The sequence below is a fragment of the Linepithema humile genome, chromosome 1 (genome assembly GCF_040581485.1).
Source record: "Linepithema humile isolate Giens D197 chromosome 1, Lhum_UNIL_v1.0, whole genome shotgun sequence".
NCBI lineage: Eukaryota > Metazoa > Arthropoda > Insecta > Hymenoptera > Formicidae > Linepithema > Linepithema humile.
This window is the reverse complement of record NC_090128.1, coordinates 44,325,187-44,343,446: the sequence shown is the minus strand read 5'-3', so window position 1 is coordinate 44,343,446 and position 18,260 is coordinate 44,325,187. Positions and strand designations below refer to the sequence as shown.

General features: G+C 36.5%; 2 protein-coding genes across 2 annotated transcripts; both read left to right on the top strand.

Moving 5' to 3' along the window:
* The first annotated feature begins 12,710 nt into the window (after nucleotides 1–12,710).
* LOC105669788 (protein anon-73B1) lies at nucleotides 12,711–13,762 on the top strand. The gene is made up of 3 exons (XM_012362917.2): nucleotides 12,711–12,994; nucleotides 13,239–13,411; nucleotides 13,482–13,762. The coding sequence occupies exons 1-3, from the start codon at nucleotides 12,973–12,975 to the stop codon at nucleotides 13,578–13,580; spliced, it is 294 nt and encodes a 97-aa protein (XP_012218340.1). The 5' UTR covers nucleotides 12,711–12,972; the 3' UTR covers nucleotides 13,581–13,762.
* A 236-nt stretch (nucleotides 13,763–13,998) lies between these two features.
* On the top strand, nucleotides 13,999–18,111 carry omd (integrator complex subunit 5 omd). The gene is made up of 11 exons (XM_012362883.2): nucleotides 13,999–14,382; nucleotides 14,496–14,625; nucleotides 14,698–15,107; nucleotides 15,193–15,328; nucleotides 15,417–16,086; nucleotides 16,153–16,397; nucleotides 16,469–16,674; nucleotides 16,797–16,943; nucleotides 17,153–17,293; nucleotides 17,378–17,638; nucleotides 17,713–18,111. Exons 1-11 carry the CDS (start codon nucleotides 14,161–14,163, stop codon nucleotides 17,932–17,934), a joined length of 2,790 nt encoding a protein of 929 aa, XP_012218306.1. The 5' UTR covers nucleotides 13,999–14,160; the 3' UTR covers nucleotides 17,935–18,111.
* Nucleotides 18,112–18,260: the final 149 nt, after the last annotated feature.

Genomic DNA, 18,260 nt, shown 5'->3' with positions numbered 1-18,260 from the left:
GTGCCGGTGGTTAATTTTAAACCAGCACCCGTGAAATAAATCACTACTATTATTCCAGATAGCCAGAAATCCCATAAAAAGGAAAATCGCAGTCGTGCTCGACTAAATTTAGTACCCAATCGTATGTTATGTTGTGGATTAGAAAATACGCTTGTCAATTATATGCAATATCCAAAATCGCATTAAACATTTTTTTTCAGTTTTTACGATAAATTTGGAATTGGCTTTTTCTGCATGAAATTTTGGATACCGTTACTACAAGACAATTTGCAATATCTTACACTTGTCGCAAGTTACTTTTTGTTGAGCTCGGTTCATGCTTACTTTAGTGATCAATTTTCTAAAGTTTAAATTCTAAAGTTTACAGTACATAAAATATCGACTTATAAGGTGAACTCATTGTTGAACAATTAAAAGAGAAGTTATGAACAAATGAAGGGCAGCCAGCAATCGATATAACTTTCTAGTCAACTAGGATCAAATATTTTAAAAGTTGGTAGTAAAACATCGAGAAATTTGTTACAGATCGAAAGTAAGCGAGTAACGTAAGTACGCGTAATTCGCTATTGATATCGAACGTGAGGAAAACACGTCAAGGGGGAATTAGAAAGTCTTGTAAAGTATGTGCGATTTTCAGAGTGAGTGCGGGCAAGCCCGCGAAAGATTGCATCGGGTGGACCTTAAAGAATCAGGCGAATCCTTTTCATGACCGACTTCGGGCTCATTGTTCAAAGGTTCGTGCGCGAGAATCGCTTTGATGACATTTGCGTTATACGAAAAAATGTCAAATTATTGCTTTAGCATCTAATACAAAATCTAATATCAATTTCAGAACTTTCTTTAAGAATTGTTTTCTGATCTTGTATTAAATAAAAGTATTGTAGCTGCATTCTTAGCGGCAAGTAAACAAACGTATCGATCTTCGAAAGTCTCGCGGTTTACATTCTTGCTAAGATTTTATTTACTCTTTCTCGAAGTACCGTGCAAGTAAGAGTCGTTGATCTTCGACGTATCGATTGTACGAGTATCACATCGTGCTGCTAGCTAGCTAGCTTCGAGTATCTACTAAATGGGTGCGCGGTATTAACGAGCTCTCGTGGTAGTTTCACGGCGAGAAGTGCAACGCGCTGCTCCTCGCAATGGCAGCGGTGGCGTCTCGTCGTCGCGTTGTTGGCAGCAATGGGATTTGCGGCGACCTACTTGGCGTACCTCGACCCTCTCGCGCATTGATTTGAACCAAAATTATTTCCGAGTCGATTATTATTATTCTCTCTCGACCACCTTTCAGATTTATTTTTAAATTAACTTAAAAATTAATACACAACAAAAGATCACATTCAAACGGTCAATGCTTTTTCCTTTTTCATATTTAACATCAGAGTATTTTTCGTCTTAAAAGATTTCTTCGAAGAAATAATTTTATTCAATAATTGCAAGTTAAAGTAATTTTATTTCCAATTTATTTCCTGCGATTCTATAAATTTCAGTATAAGAACGGGAAAAAAAACAATTAATGTTATAGAGAACTTTGTGATTATTGAAGAATAGAACTTTATTCAGAAGCGGGCACGTACGAACGTGTTGACGTTCTAGTACATTGCAGGCGAAAGACGCGTTTCTGCGACGTAAGTCACGGCGAGCGAAGGAGGAGCGTCTATTACGTATTTATCTGTTGGAAACAATGACCTCATCATGTCGAGCGCTACAGTAAATTATTTACGATCGCGCAAGGAAGCTTCATTGTTCTCGAGTTATGTGCGATATAACAAGCGTTTTAAATATAATATCGACGTAGTTAAAAAGGTGTATAAAAAATCGACTCAATTATTAGCGAGTGTGATTTTAGTCACTTGCGGTCGCTGGAAAATATCGATTGTGCGGGCAAATACACGTATCTGGATACTCTTCTGGTTGTATAAGTGTATCCAGTCGTCCGTGTGCGCCATGCGCACCCCGCGCGTCTCCCATTCCATGACCGACCGAGCGCACCTATGACTAGTTCCACGCCGTTGAATAAACGTTGCGTTTCTCGGTCGCTCTCACTTCTTCCCCGCCGCGTGTCTCCCTTCCGCTGCGTCTCAACCTAGCTGCTCCCTCGTTTCCTCTCTCCTGCATCGTAGTACGCGCGCGCGAGTACACAACGGCGTGCAGTGAGCCGTACACAAAAGCCTGATTGCCGGACACCCGGTGAAATATGCCAGTTCCCCGCCAATAACCGGTATCTCGCGCTGCCCTCTCTTCACTTTTGCGCTGTCTTCGTTGCGGGTTCACGGTGCGGCAGGGCAAAACGATGGAGGCGGCGGAGGAGGCGGACGAGTGAGTCGCTGAGAAGCGGCAGGAAGGGAAGAGGATGACGGCAGAAGGGAGCGAAATATACGGAGACGTGATGGAATAGACAATGTGACGCAAAGCTGAATACGGATGCTGTTCATCCACAATATCACAGCTACCATAGAAAAGAAGAATGGAGAAAGAGAGGAAAAAAAAGGACAGGAAAATTGCTTATTTCAATTAGTTTACTTAACGCTCTGAGATTTCTATATGCCTCAATTGCAAACGGAAGAAATAAATTGTATTAGTAATAGCGATTGCATAGAATTTATGAAGAATTAGAACTTATGAGCAAAAAAAGACAAAAAGAAGTTATTTTAACGTAAAATTTTTGAAAATATTGAAATATCGAAAGCAAACTTTATAAATTATAAAGCATATAATCTATTCGATAAAATAAGAAATTTAAAAGTTAGATGATCAGATTTATGGAGTACGAAAAAGCATTGAACGCAGCTTCAAAAATACACAATTTCTTGATAACATTACTTATAATTTTGAACGCTACGAATAATTACTCAAATCAAATTATCAAAATAGACTGAATGAAATATTTGGTTAAAATACGAAATTATAAGATTAACGTTTCAAATTCGAGTCATCATTATAGCGCATTTCGAAATACTTCGAAATACAGTCGCTTCGAAATCGCATGAAAGATTTATAATAAGCGATAGTGATTGCAATCGAGAATCGAGTGGCAAAGCACTTAGCACGAGTCGAGGAAACGAGGTATGCCATTGCTATGCTATCCGTTCGTTGCTATGCACCGCGCTTCGTACAAGAGATCGCATGCATCTATAAAATCCTATTTTTTTTAAATATAATAATATGAATAGAATGCGACATGGATGAATGGAGGAACGGTCGAAGAATTTTATTCTATATAGATAATAACAAATAGCGGGGAAAAAAAAGTGAAATATTATATATTGTCGGATGCATAGCACTTCTCTCTCATCTAATGCGTCATTGCGCCACTGCGCCCGCTAGTGCAGCTGTGTGGCGGCGTTTTCGCAATTCTCTCTCGTACTTTCGCGACAACGGTCGATATGCAACGCCGGCGGCGGCGGTCGCACTCGTTCGGTTAACTGCTGAAAGATGGCCGCGTTCCTTGCGTTGTGACGACGAGATACGCGTCGCGGATCTGTCCTACTTCATGCATTAAAGTTGAGGTTCGCCCAACTTTTGTGCGTCCTGCGTATTGAAGCCTGCGACCGTACACTACTGGAAATACGTCACACTGCGTCAATCTTGCGACCTGCGACCCGCGTTCTGCGTCTTATGTAGATGAGCCTTTAACTCTCGCGCGAAACTAGCAAAATTCGTAAACGGAGTTGACAAGAAGAGTCCACTTCTTCGGATTTAACTTTGTGTGATTGTCTCATTGTCATACAATACCGATTATTATATATTAACGATTTCAATTATAATTCGTAGAAAGGATTTTTGTTGTGACGGTAATCAGCAATTTTCTGTAGATATTGCGATATATATTTGAAACAACGTTATGTCGTAAATGGACACTTCTAATCGACAACCGTGTATAGTCATCTAATATTGCGATTCCGCGGATTAATCAGTTAGGAATGCAATCATGTGGTGAGAAAGGATCGGAGTGATTAGAAACCAGCAGATCGATGAGCGATCTGACGGTCTAATAAAGCCCAATTTAGGTTCGTAATTCGACGAGATTCTATTATGTGCACATAATTTTCTATATTATTCTTGCAAATATGAAATCGCACGATTAGAATTCAAATATATATCCTATTTTTAGATCAGAAAGGGAGTATGTCCCTTAACGAATTTAGGATCAGACTTCGATAGGAAACCGACGTTCGTTCGATATCACGTTTGAGCGAGTCGCGGCAATGCATTTAACGTGGGTGTCCCAGAAGGAAACGAAGGGGACGCGAAAGACGACGACCCGGCATTGTGCGCCTTCGCTATTACATCCAAGGTTATCCCCGACGCGTCGTAAACTCTCTCCTCTCTTGCTCCGCTATTCCTTTGCTCTCGTGCATCAACCTTATTCTGCTTATCCGCCGCAATACACAACTATAGACATGTACTTCAATGTATCTTTCGATAATGTACAAGACGCGTTACGCCGATCAGCGTTTAATCACAGAACTTCTTTGATAAGATCGAAGTAACGAAAATAAATCGACGTATGGAAATTAAGCAACAATTAATAAGCACGTGTACAACGGTTAATTATTATCGGAAAAATTGACTAATAAAAAGTACAGTCTCCTTTTCAGACGCACACAATATTCTAAATTTATTTTTTCAATACTAAATAATGTAATTCATATTTGTGAAGTTGTTTATGAATTTTTAATTTGTATTTGCTCAAATCGATTGTTTGAAAAAATAATCAATTTTCAATCAAATATAATACACATTTTTCGACTCGTATTCTATCTGTAGATTGTATCTAAGCGTGTGAATATTTCGAAATATAATGCCAATGTTGTTTTCGATAGCGCTTTAAGGTTATCAGCAAACGGAAAACGGAGCAGGAAGTATTTATGTAATCGTATAGTATGAACTTTTCTTTCTTTTTATTCTCTCGAGAGAAAGAAAGCTAGCGATAAAGATAGTAGTAGTGTAAAAAAACAGAAAGATAGAATCGCGCTGAAAAACTTCCGTCGATGAAAAACACGCCGAAGAAGAGTCAACATTTTTTTCCGTCCGTCCGTTGCGCGCACGCATTTGCACGCATATTCATTACGTTGCACGTCGCGTTCGGTCCGTTATACGCACATTGCAATAAACGTGTGCTTCTCATTTGCGCGACTGAGCGTGTCAATAAAAGACGATAGTCACGACATAAAAAAATAATGCCTTTCTTGTCTTTTTATCTAACAATGTTTATAGACTCGCATATCAGCAGTGTCGCGGTCATTTCCGCGGCTGATGAACACATCAATTGCCCTCCACGTTAGACATACGTTTAATAGACAGTTTAATTTATGAGGCAATTGCGATTGAGGTAATTGCGTCGCATGTAGCTGCAAATAATGGCGCGTTCAAATTTCTGGATACGAGATATATGCTCGCGGAAACTCAATTCGAGAAATTATAAAACGAAATTTTTGTCAAATTAGCAGCTCATTTTGAAGATTTCGACACAATTGACGGAAAGATTTATACTGTAATGAATTGAACATAATTTCACTTCAACTGCTACGAATTTTTGTGACTGTGATACTAAACATTGCAATGCATTTCTATAATTACGGCATTTCTCTGGCAAATTTTTTCATAAACTTTTTCTTTTTATAAAGTTCTCTTTTCCATTTCTCCGAATGCGCGTTTTTTTAATTTATAAGAACATACGCGCAAAAAAAAATGTTTTACGTCGACTAGATGGTTAATTAATATCGGGTTAAACGCACCAACGTACGAACGACATATGAAATAACGCGTTTATCTTTATTTTCGTTTATCTACCTAATATATTTTCGCTTATTGCCTTTTCATGGAAGAAACTCGCTTTGCTCAGCATGGCGTGCGCTAAAGTGACCCGCGGGCCAACCCTCGACCGCGGAAATCATTGAGCTGAATTTAAATCACACACGATAAAGATTAATTGAGACACGCGTTAATTGCTTTTACAGTTAAGCCGCTTCAATGGCATTAGCACCAAGGAAAAACTTTATAAATAAAACCATATGATATTTTAACTTTGCTTCAAAAACAACCAATCAAAAACATATTGGAAAAAAAAAAAAAAAAAAAAGAAAAAAAAACTAATTGTTTAATGACACGGAAAATTCGTATTAGCGGCTTGTGCTTGTAATTCTGTATTAATACGATACAATTTTAATTCTTTGTTAATATAAATCAAGATATTGAAAAATATCTTGATTTTTTACGAATCAATTATTTCCGAGAATTTCCTGGCATAAAATAGTCGAAACTTTTGGAAAAACTTTCCTCGTAAATCAATTATTTTTGTGACGTTTAAAAAATGCTTGTAAATTGCGTATCTTGTATTATAAGTTTATAATAAATAACAAAAAGGATATAGTGATAAAAATAAAAGAGTTCAACGACATAGTAATTTATAATACTTCAATTGAAAAGATTGATTTTCTTATTTATAACTACGCTGCCACACGTAAGGCGGGGTTAAATGGCATTGATTTGGACTGCTGTCATCCGAGGGTGAATGCACGATCGAATAAATGTCATAAATCTACGAACGCTTGTCGTTATCGCGATTGCAACGTGAATAAATTCACTCGTTGTTTTAACATGTGCATTATCGCAACGAGGCCGTTGCAATATTTCTTCCAACGTTAACAATAATAATATTCGAAAATACAATACTACCTATGAGTATTTCATCTATTGTGTCATCGACAAACATAATCAGGAAAATGTTTCTTCTGTATTTCCAGATTTTCTGCACTTTCAGATGCAACAACTTGACAAATAAATAATAGATTAAGACGCATGTTAATGAGAACTTAATTACACTCATCAATAATAATGTCGGAATCATCGATTACATAACACATTACGAAAATACGATCAATACACAAGATAGAACATAATACACACCGTTACAGAGTTAATTTCGCGAAAATGCGTGCCAAAGACCGCGTACGACGTACGTTTTATTACTCAGCGTGAATCCATTAATACGCTCTGACGTCATTTCGCAGAAACGCGTCGAATCCTTGCAGCTCAACAAATGAAAAAATCAACGTCGCTACTATCCTTGAGTCCTTGCGTCCTGACTTCGAGAGTGAAAACACATTCCTCGCAAATCTACACGGTAGAAAGAATATCGCACGTAATTATTAACACTTTATTTGTGTATCTCTCTCAACTATATCGAGAAATTCTGTAATTCTCTCTATTTAGCTTCGTTGATTTTCAATTTCAAGCAGTTAAAACGAGTTAAATATATAGAAATTAAATTTTGAGAAATACAAAATATTGACCTTTTAATTAAAGAACTGTAATAATTTTAATTGATCTGTTAGTAATGTTTTTTATTAATAGCTCAATTGCATGCTCAAATTTTTAACGAAGTTAAAAAGAGCTAATAAAGTTTAAAATAAAGTATTATAATTTTGCTCCAGAAAAACTTACACGATTTGTAATGTCAATCAATGTAAATCAATCTCGCATATGCGATTCCTTAAGTTTGCTCGCAAAAGAAAAAAGAAAAAAACCTCAGCGAAAAAAATTGACACGTCTAGCAGCCAATAAAAATCATTTATCATATACTTGCCGAGATAAGTAATAACATTAGTCGAAACAAATGGTGATAGCAAAGTGAAGCTACAAATCACTTTCCGAAAACATCAAGTTCCTTTTTCACAAAATGATATCTATTTGACAAAATTAACGAAGAAAAAGTTTTTTTATAACATTTTTACTATCAAGAGACACGGACTGACTGAACTTTTAACACTTAATTAGCTTGAAATCTTTTGAAGAAAAAGACGCCGAATCTGGGATGTACGCACATGTACGAATCGATCAATCGCGAAGATCGAGTTAACAGGGCTGAAAGGACGCGCTGATTGAGATTTGCATGAACTCATGAATTATGCACTCATGAACTATGCTGCTTTAAAAGTTAATCGCGCAGCTCGCATATCGAGCTGCGTCGCGCTGCAATTAGGATCTCGTACGTGGTGGTTGAGCTTGGCCGATGACGGCCAGAAATGCCGCTATCGATCGCTCGCTACGCGCGCCGAAACGGTCCGCGTGCGCGGGTTAAGGTTAAACCTCATAAGGAAAACCCCACAATACCCTTCTCGCAGCGTAGCTACTGATATATAATCCACTAGTTGGTTTAATATACAAGTTTCCATTATTATAAATATGCCCTATTATTAACATCCGATAGCTATTAAGATAGCATCTATTATATACAGATTTATTCAAAGATAAAAATAATGGTTGCATTCTTCAAAATGTTCAATACTGCTATTGTTCGCTAAAGTAAAATATTACGTGTCTCTTGATTGTATTCATACTGAAATAATTATATTCATAAACAATTGATTACAATCCGCGCACGACTTCCTTCTTCCCTTCGCGGTCGATATGACTTTATCTCGCTAAAAAAAAAACAATATCGCCTAGTAGCACGCCAGATTTTGTCGCCGAGAGGGAAAATATTCCTTCAAATATGCGTCACGAATTCCCAGACTTAAAAATATTTAACGAGCCGCCGCGATCTTGATTAGCATTTTATTTTTAGATTTCAATTCTTTCAGATTCCTTTCTTCGAAACATTTCTTCCGGTTTTCCAAAATTATGTCAGATTTATTATCATTTCAAACTTGTAATATATAATTTTACATTTAATTACCTCTATATTTTTAACATATACGTAAGATACTACATATAAATGCACGTAAAACCATTAAATGTACAATATACTCTTATTATTGTGATAAATAATTGGTTTAAAAACATGTCACCGCTGCCTTTCATTTTCTGCCCCATTACGAATTATACAAAAAGCTTGAACGAATCTCCCACTGTTGCAAAATAAATCGAATTGACGTTCGCAGTGATACCTGCCTGTTACCTGCGCAGGTGAGCGCAACGCCTACGAGCGTTGGATAAACCGATCGATAATTGATTTGTGCATGGATGCGCGACGCGTAACAGAGTTAACCGAATCAATAGCGTTTTAATCGAATGCACTCGAAGCGGTAACGTGATCGACCAATTAAATTCCTGATTTTCACCAGAGCAGCGAGATCAATCGCTGTGTAGGTCGTATCTTTCGGATCTATTTAACGTTTCGGCAATTATCTACACGGTATATTAATTTGCTGCGCTGACAAATTTTGCAAAACAACAACTATGTAATTAATTATGTTTACATTGATCTTTTAAGCTATGAAATTAATTACCTCTCTTTAAAGAAAGAAAAACGCGTTGGCTCGTTGTTCCATTAAACCTTTTAATTGTACTAGTAATGAGAGTTAAGCGCGCGTTATAGCGCGGATAAATAATGCGTCGTCTCGTACTTGTTAATATTTCACTTCCGGCGAATCGCGCGCGGGGGACCGAGTCCAAGTCAGCCGTGTTTCGCTCTCTAAAAATAGGATATAGATCTGTGCGGATGTAAACTCGGGAGGGAGTGGAAACGGGTGTATCTGCGCACGTGTGTCCGACATTTCGCAAATAAATCGCGTGTTACATGAAATCGTGAGATGCTACGCGCGAAGGGGTGGATTTTGAACAAACTGTCGAATGCCGAATAATCCTTGAATTTTATTCGAAACCTTTTTCATCCACAACACGATGCGAGATGATACAACTTTATTTTTCGCTAATCTCAAACGCAGACTTCGATAGATTCAGACAATAATTTGCGCGATCTGTTACAAGGATATTTATTATAAGATACCGAAAGTTAAAGTTCAAATTGTAAGAATCTAATCTTAAATCAACTATTTGCAGTCCGGATTTTGATTCCAATAAATAAATATCAATATTTCTCAACGTTATCAATTAGAGATAAACGCAACAATCAATTCTTGCCATCTAATTTTACAGAAATCAGAAAAAGATAGTTTACTAATTGTGATTATGCTCTAATCCAGAGAATAATCCTGTTTCAAAAATTGTATCGAAAACTGTCGTTGATATAAAACCTCGACATAAGTCTACAAACAATTAAAATGTAATATTGTTTATTACTTTGCCTATGAACAGAAACTACATATGCCAGAAAAAAAAGACGGAAAATTTCAGCGCGTATTTCACACTGTTTTTAATAATTCACGTTTCGGTTTACGTTCTGTTACATTAACCCTCTCTGTGAAAACATTATATGTGATCGGGCAGGCGCTAAGTGTTTGACGTATAGCTTTCGACAACGAGAGTGAAGAAACTTGACGCGCGGGCGCGAAGAGAGGTAGAACGGATGAGAAAGAAAATAGGAGAGACAAGAAAACACGATTGGAAGGGATCGCGCGTTCATGAAAGGATCGCGAAAAGAGGAGGAGAACGGGGAGGGGGTGCTGTGTGCAAAGGGTAGTTGAATGAGGGTTGAGGGGCAGGGTAAGCAGGGTGCACCGGCAATATGGCCGAGCGAGCCAAGCGCCGCCTGGCAACATTTTTCTACTGCGCCGTGAAACTGTTCTCGACTGTCGTTTCGCTGTTAGCCTCTAATCGTTTAGGTTAGATCTATTAAAATCGGATTTATAAGTAAAAAAGCAAAATTGTAATCGCTATAACGACACTACAATTTATATTGTGAGCCGACATTGATGCTACAGAAAGAAAGAAAGCTTAATTCAGAAAGAAAGAAAAAAAATTAAAAAAATTGCCACCTTTTTTATCTTTTGTAAAAATGCAAGAAGAAATATTAGTACAATGTATAATAGTAACTTATACACTAAACTGAGCCATTAAGATTAAATATGATGAAAAATTTATCTTTATAAAAGATACAAAAGACAGGCTTGCATGCTAATAAACTGTTATCATGTGTCTATTATGTTTCTACACTGGTATTTATCTTATTATGCTCTATCCTTACCGTCTTAAATTTGCTTAAAAAGCTTCAAATATTTTTCAAAGATGCAGTAAATGATTACATTCCCACTCAAGATGATTACAAATATTATTATTGCCAGAGAAAACAGGTCTGCTGTATTAAAATGGATTAATATTAACTGATAGAACATTTAAATATTTGATTCAAACAGATTGAATATATGGATAAGCAAACGGTTGTCTATTATTTTGCGTGTATTTCAAAATATTATGAAGAATATAGTCAAAGAATATTATTTATCCATATGTTCGCTTAAAGAAAATAATAATAATAAACCACTGCAAACAAACTAGCAACGTACAGAAGTTGAAAATGATTTGGCCTAATTAGTAGTCAACATAATGTTAGGTGACAAATTTCTTCTATTCAAGAATCGACATGTATCGATCATCTAAAACCACTCAAATCGTGATATGTAATCGCGATGTGATGGACGAAATATATTTGACGATAGTCAGAAAATCAGACAGGCAGGCAGAAAGTTCACAGCGATGTTGTGTGCTTGACCTGCCCTCGCTCACCATTTTACCAGCCATTGTTGCCACCATCGGAGACGAAAAATTGCGAATGCACAGATTACATCCCGCGGAATATGTTTTACGATCTGACGATAATTTAATGCGACAAATGCTTCCGTTGTTCTATCAGATCGATGTAAAATGTCAGAATCAGCATCAAAATACTCGCCTTCCTTGTCGAAGAGGACGAAACTTTTTTTTGGTTAAGTACGACGGAAACGAATTCGTTTGCTTTTCAGGACGATTTCGTGGACACTGGCACATAATTTCCCGGTCGAGAAGCGAGAAAACGCGCGCGACGATGCGATTCGCAATGTTAAACAATAGCAGGGCGTACAAAATGCGCACGGTGATTACTAAGGACGACGATCATCGTCGACGAATAAAGGGATCATTGCACCAATGGTCGCTGGTGATCGCCGTGTGGCGATTTCGCATCGTGTTTCCACAAATCAGGCCGCGTCGCACTGCCGAGCATATTTGCGTATCGTAAAAAGCGTCGCTTACCTCAATGTGACAGGAATACAGAAGCTCACTGGTAACTCGGATGTAAACACAGGCATTTTTCGACAAAAATGACACTAAGGCAGTCGAAACGACGTGCGGATGAATGCCGCTCACATCGCGGTCGATGCCAACGCGTCGCGCAACACAATCTCGCGTTATTAAATACCGCGGTAAACACGGGAATTCGGACTCTCCACGGAAAACATCAATCGAAAACTAGAGACGGCAGCCATAACTTTTGTACAAAACAAAGGTTCACATCCACGGACTCGCGAGCTACTAAGCCTCGAACCCAGCACACTTCCGATACGCCGCGAAATTCAAACTGGGCGATTCGTACAAGAGCTTTCCGTATCTATTTATCTATCGATACTGAAAAATTGCAATTAATAATAACTACATTGTACAATACAATGTAAAAACAATAAACTCACGTATACAATAAATAATTATTAAACCATTCACAACTAAATTCATCGACGATAAATGTTTGATTGGATTCGAGGCTTACATAGCTATAATATTTGACGACAGATGTCGCATTGCTCGCGCACAACGCCATCAGATGGAGAACGCGACAAGTACAATCGCCGTGCATTGCCAACGTCAAAGAAACGAGCGTCGAACCAAGCCGAATCGAGCCGAGTTGTCCCGAGTCGAGAGGTCTGGACTCGAATTATTTCTTCGTCGAATCAGAAAGTCGAGCGATTTGCCGCTATTGTTGTTCCACGAAATGTCACGATTGCTGTGACAGTTGCTGGAAAACGGAGCATGCACACGTTCCAATCACTGTAAAGTTGACATTATTTACTTTTTGCATGAGAGGATAAAGCGGCGATCATCGCCGATTACCGTCAGTTATTGATTTCCTCGCCTCGTACATATATCTCTCTCGCGTCAATATCGCGAAACAGTATGTGCCGGTACTATTGAGCAATTATCGTTGTCGATCGCGAATCCTTTTAACAGCAAGACATGATAGATAATGAAGAAATAGCGACAAGCTCTTCGGGCGGAAAAAGAAAAATTATAAGATTGTTGCACTAAGAACTCGAAGGAATGGAATGCTACTTAACAAATGGAAGGCTATTTAACAAATTGTTCAATGAGAAATAATAACTTTATAAATTGTTTGTAAACGTCTTAATAGTTTGTGCGAGCACATGTTATGTACATATTACATATTGTGTTTTTAACTATGATAAACTATAGCCCATCAATTTTATATACGCACATACACATATGCATGATATATACATATATGTGCACCACCACAGGTGCAACAATATAAACAAAAATTTGTAATTGTATTATTTTGTGTGTAGAAATGGCGGATGCAGATCCACAGCTCAAACGCTTTTTACTGCCAGCAGAGGAAACCCTGTTTGAGCAGTTATTGAGATTTGGCCTTTATGTGGGCGCAATATTTCAAATTATGTGCCTGTTATCTATAGTATTATATCAGGCAGGTCCATCTGATGGTGTGGCAGCTTTAAAAGTATTATTCTTGATTATCTACTTCAAATTTAATCTCTTCGTACCTACTGCAACAATTATTATAATTACAGGATGATCCAAGTGATGTAGAATGTTCTGAAAACAGTCCACAAGTGACGCCAAGAAGACCTCATCGGCCACGTAAACAAGAGAAGAAGAAAAGACGTTGAGATACTCTTTATGTAATAATCCAGTATTATATTATAATATTTATTACTTCATATGTATGTAAACATCATCATTGCAATATGTAATTCCTTAACTGTTGCATATCTAGTATAAGTTGTTTATTAAAAAGACTTTTTTAATTGTGTAATGTCAATCTCTTAAATATAAAAAGTTTTAAATCATACTTTTTTCACATTAAATTAGTAATGTACCTATCATCTATTTTCACATACAAATTTTACAAATGTTTGATTTATATCTAATTATATTTTGTAAAATAAAAAATAATACTTAGCAGAATTGATAAAAAAATTATGATTAAGTTTTTGGCTAAAAATGATTTTCAGGATATGTATATATGCATATAGAGATACAGATTAGTTTTTTACCGGTATGAAACAACAATTGCGAACACCCTGTATATATTTGTTGCAACATAACCTCTTAATTGAAAAGGGCCACGGTACTCTGCGGCACTCTCAATAAAGATATACGATAAGTTTATATTGAATTAAATAGAAATGTGGATATAATTGGATAACATTTTACAGTTAAAACATTATTATTGATCATTAATTAAGAATGCTGCACAATACGGCAACTTTATCACATCAAGATATTCTAGCCGAGGTTAGAAAATTTATTTCTGGTGCTGTCAGGCCTATTCACAGTACAAACACGCAAGATATAACGCGTACGGCGTTATATTTACTACAAAATGTACCTGCGGCAAGAGATGCCGTGCTCGAATACTTTTGCAATATATTTTTCGTCGCAGTGACAAAATATGTTCGTCAAATTGAGGTATGTAAATGTAACCAATACTCTTCATTTACACGTGTTTTTTGTACACATGATACTCAATAAATTTACAATTAGTATTAATATGATAATAATGAGTTGTTAAATTTTTATAGACTAATCAAAATATACCAATACCCGAAGAAAGCATTATAGCAGAAATTCATATCGTTCTAAGTAATTTTATAAATGGAAGTCCAGAAGCATGGGCACCTATTATATCAGCGTGGTCATTGGATTTACTTGGTAAATATTTGATTTACAGTTGAATATGGTGACCATATTTTTGTAATGTACAAAATGTGCTTTTTTTTATAGGCAAACTGTCAACTGATTATTCAAAACGTGGTAATTTACCTGTCAACGCTGGCATTAATGATTTTCTGCAACAATGGATGTCATGTCGTGCGACGCGAACTCTAATAGACATCACAGCACAATGTTTACAATGTCTTATGCACTCAGATACCGAGTCTTGCATCAAGGCGTTGTTGGATACAAGTGTGCTGCACAGTCCATATTTTGATTGGGTGGTGGCTCATGTAGGAAGTTGTTTTCCAAATACTGTGATTACTAGGGTGCTATCGTGTGGACTGAAAGATTTTTGCTCCATGGGATATGAATATAATGTTAAGAATCCAAAGCTAAATTCAGTTGTTGGTATATTGGGACATTTGGCGGGTAGTCATTTTCAAGATATTAGAAAAGCATTGCTAGATCTGTTCGAGGCAAGTTTTATCAGTTATTTTGTTTTACTATTCCATATATATTAGACTTAAATTTATATATTTACTTATAAATTTATTTTTATAGTGGAGTTTGGAGGAAAATATAAGTATCGATGAAGATACGAAGAAGCAGAAATTGGCCACAGTACCGTTTCTTTTGAATCTGACCTCTCTTTCGCAGACACTTTTAAAAGCAATGACTAGTGATGTATTGCAAACGTGTAAGTTTCAAGTAGAAATAATATATTTAAGATAAATTATTATAATTAACATTATAATTATTCATAATGGCACGAATTTTTGTTACAGTGAGGCCGGACATCATACCACGTTTGGCATTGTTTACAACAGACTGGTGTAAATACTTTGACAATCAACCAGCAGCCTTAATGGACTTGACAGTACATTTGATATTAGGCTGCGAGCAAGGAGCATCGCAGATAATTAATATATTGCTAGACACGTGTTTAAATCCGAGCAATGTTGGTTATCACAGCATTAACGCGGCGCAAAATGTGAAGAACGTTTGTCGAGAGATGCTGGAATTGATCTTGCAAGAAATCGATCTCTTATTGAGGACGCACGGGCCGCAATCCGCCAATATCGCTCTGTTGAGTTCCATCAAACAAGAGATATCATTGATAATACCGATGCTTTTACATCCCAATCCGCTGCGTGTGCAAACAGCTGTTAGACTGTTATGCTTCCTAAGAAGTCAAAGTCCAAACATAATTATGTTCGCGGCATCCTATATGCTAGCGAAAGCGAAAACAATGTTTCATCTCGCAGCCTTGATACGTTTTATCACCAATAACGTTATAATGTTTCCTGCGACTAAATCTGAAGCCGAAAATATGCATACTAATCATGATAATTTTACACAAATTTTGGAGCAGGCACTTAGAGAGATACACTATAAAAACATCGTAAATAAGGAAGAATCGAAGCAGTTATTCAAGAATCTCACTATACTGTTAAAGTAAGTGTTGATAATTTATTTTATGCTTTCGATATAATAATTATAATTATTTCTATTTTTATTTAGGTGGGAAAAGTCGAACAAGGCTACAATATTACAGTCGAAGATGATTACGAGAGCCCTCAGATCTAATTTATATCAAATATCTTCTTTATTAACGAAAACCGATGATTTCGACTTGGCAACTGATATCATTACTCTGTTGGATCTGTTAAGCACATCTGACAAAGATCATATTTTCTATGTGGATCTGATGCTGAAAATGACGATAGCAATCATCCAATACTTCTTCTTATGCATTACACAAACTGGTAATTTGAAATTCTTTAATGACTCTTTGTTTCTTTGAGCAACAATATATAAAATAAAATTTCCTTTTTAGATATTATAAAAAAAGAACAAGGAGTAACGATGGTATGTCACTTGTTGAAAAATTTGACATGTTATTCCCCATGTGCACGCGCTTTGGCGCTCAGAGAGATACTAGGGAATTGTATTAATAACGAGCAGGCTAAATACTTTGGCGCAAAAAAGAAATTCGTGCCCCATTTCGAAGAGATGTTACTGTTACATCAAAATCATAAACAGGTATATCCTATATCTCGACGATAAAATTACATTTTAAAAGCCATACATATATAAAATTTCAACGATCCATGTAATCAATATATAAATATATAGAAAAATATGTTAAGTGGTTTCATTTGTAGGTAACAAGTACGATGTTGGCACAGCGACATTCGTCGGTATTTCATGCCGGGATAATAGGACACGGTCCACGAAGGCCTCTGCCGGAAAATTCGTTTAATAAGGAAATTATCACTTTAAACAAGATGTTATTGATGGATGTTATAAAAGTAATTAATAGAATTTATTGTGCATTTAGTTGTGTAATAAGTAATTTGGTATTTTCGAACATTCAATTTGCGTGTTGATTTACGTTGATCAAACTGCTTTGAAAAAAAAAGTATATTTGGAAAACTTATTATACATTACTTATTAGACAATTTAATAAAACTTGGCAAATGTTACATTAATTATACTAATATAATTCTATTATTTTTAGGCTTGTTGCAGCAATCTGGACTCGGAACGATATCCCGTCAATTTGGATGCTCTGACAGTAATGAGTTTGTTGTTAGTTGAATTAGTCTCCCCTGATGTGATGTACAATGGCCTTCCGTGGCCTGATGAGGAATTTACAAAGGTAATCTTTATTATTTGCACGACGTGAAACTCTGTTAAACTAGTTAATTATCATCAACGGTAATAACGGTTATCATTTTCACAGGTCACAATAGAGAGAGATTTGAAAATCCGTCGCAAATTTAAAGACGTACCTTTGTTGTGGACATTATTAGAGTTGACCGCCTGGTACAGGCCAGCGTTAGCGTATTGCTCCGTCTTGCTGAGGGGTATTACTGCGACTGTTATAGCTAACTGGAGTACAGAGGAAGGCGTATCGCTTGTCAACGTTATGGCGCTTGGCCAGTTGTTACCACCGCCGCTGGCTAGTATCAGAGACATCCTTCCTGTTTTACAGCCACATCAGGTACATCCAGCAACATTCTTTTCAGTCATTTGAGTATTCGAGTTTTTGATAAACGACTTTAACTTGCATTGCAGATAAATACAATAATGAGGGAATGCGTATGGGCGTACATGCGTGATAATGTGCCATCTCCAGCGTTGTTCACGCGGAACGAAGGCGCTAATATAGCTTGGAGAGACACCGACACATCATCGCCTAATGCACGCTTTACGGACACTCTTCGTTTAGTATTATTGGCAAACATTCACACATTAGGATCTTTATACTCGACATTGTTTTACAATGAAAATAAATAACAATGCAGAATACATTTCGGATAACATTTGAATCGATATTAACTGTATACGATTTGTAAATAATCAAACTTTGACAGTGATGAAATCAAATAATATAATTTGAAAGAATATTATAGCCTCTTTTTAAGTATTTATATGTACATTTATAAATTTTTCAAATTATATACATAAAATCTGTCTGTGTGTGTTTGACTTACATATATACATTATTACACATTTCATGTTTTATGTTTAAGTTGTAACAATTTTCGAACCTGAAGTTAATTCGAACATACTTTCACTTGTAAATGATTTGACCAAACTGTCCAAACTCAACCGTGGGAATT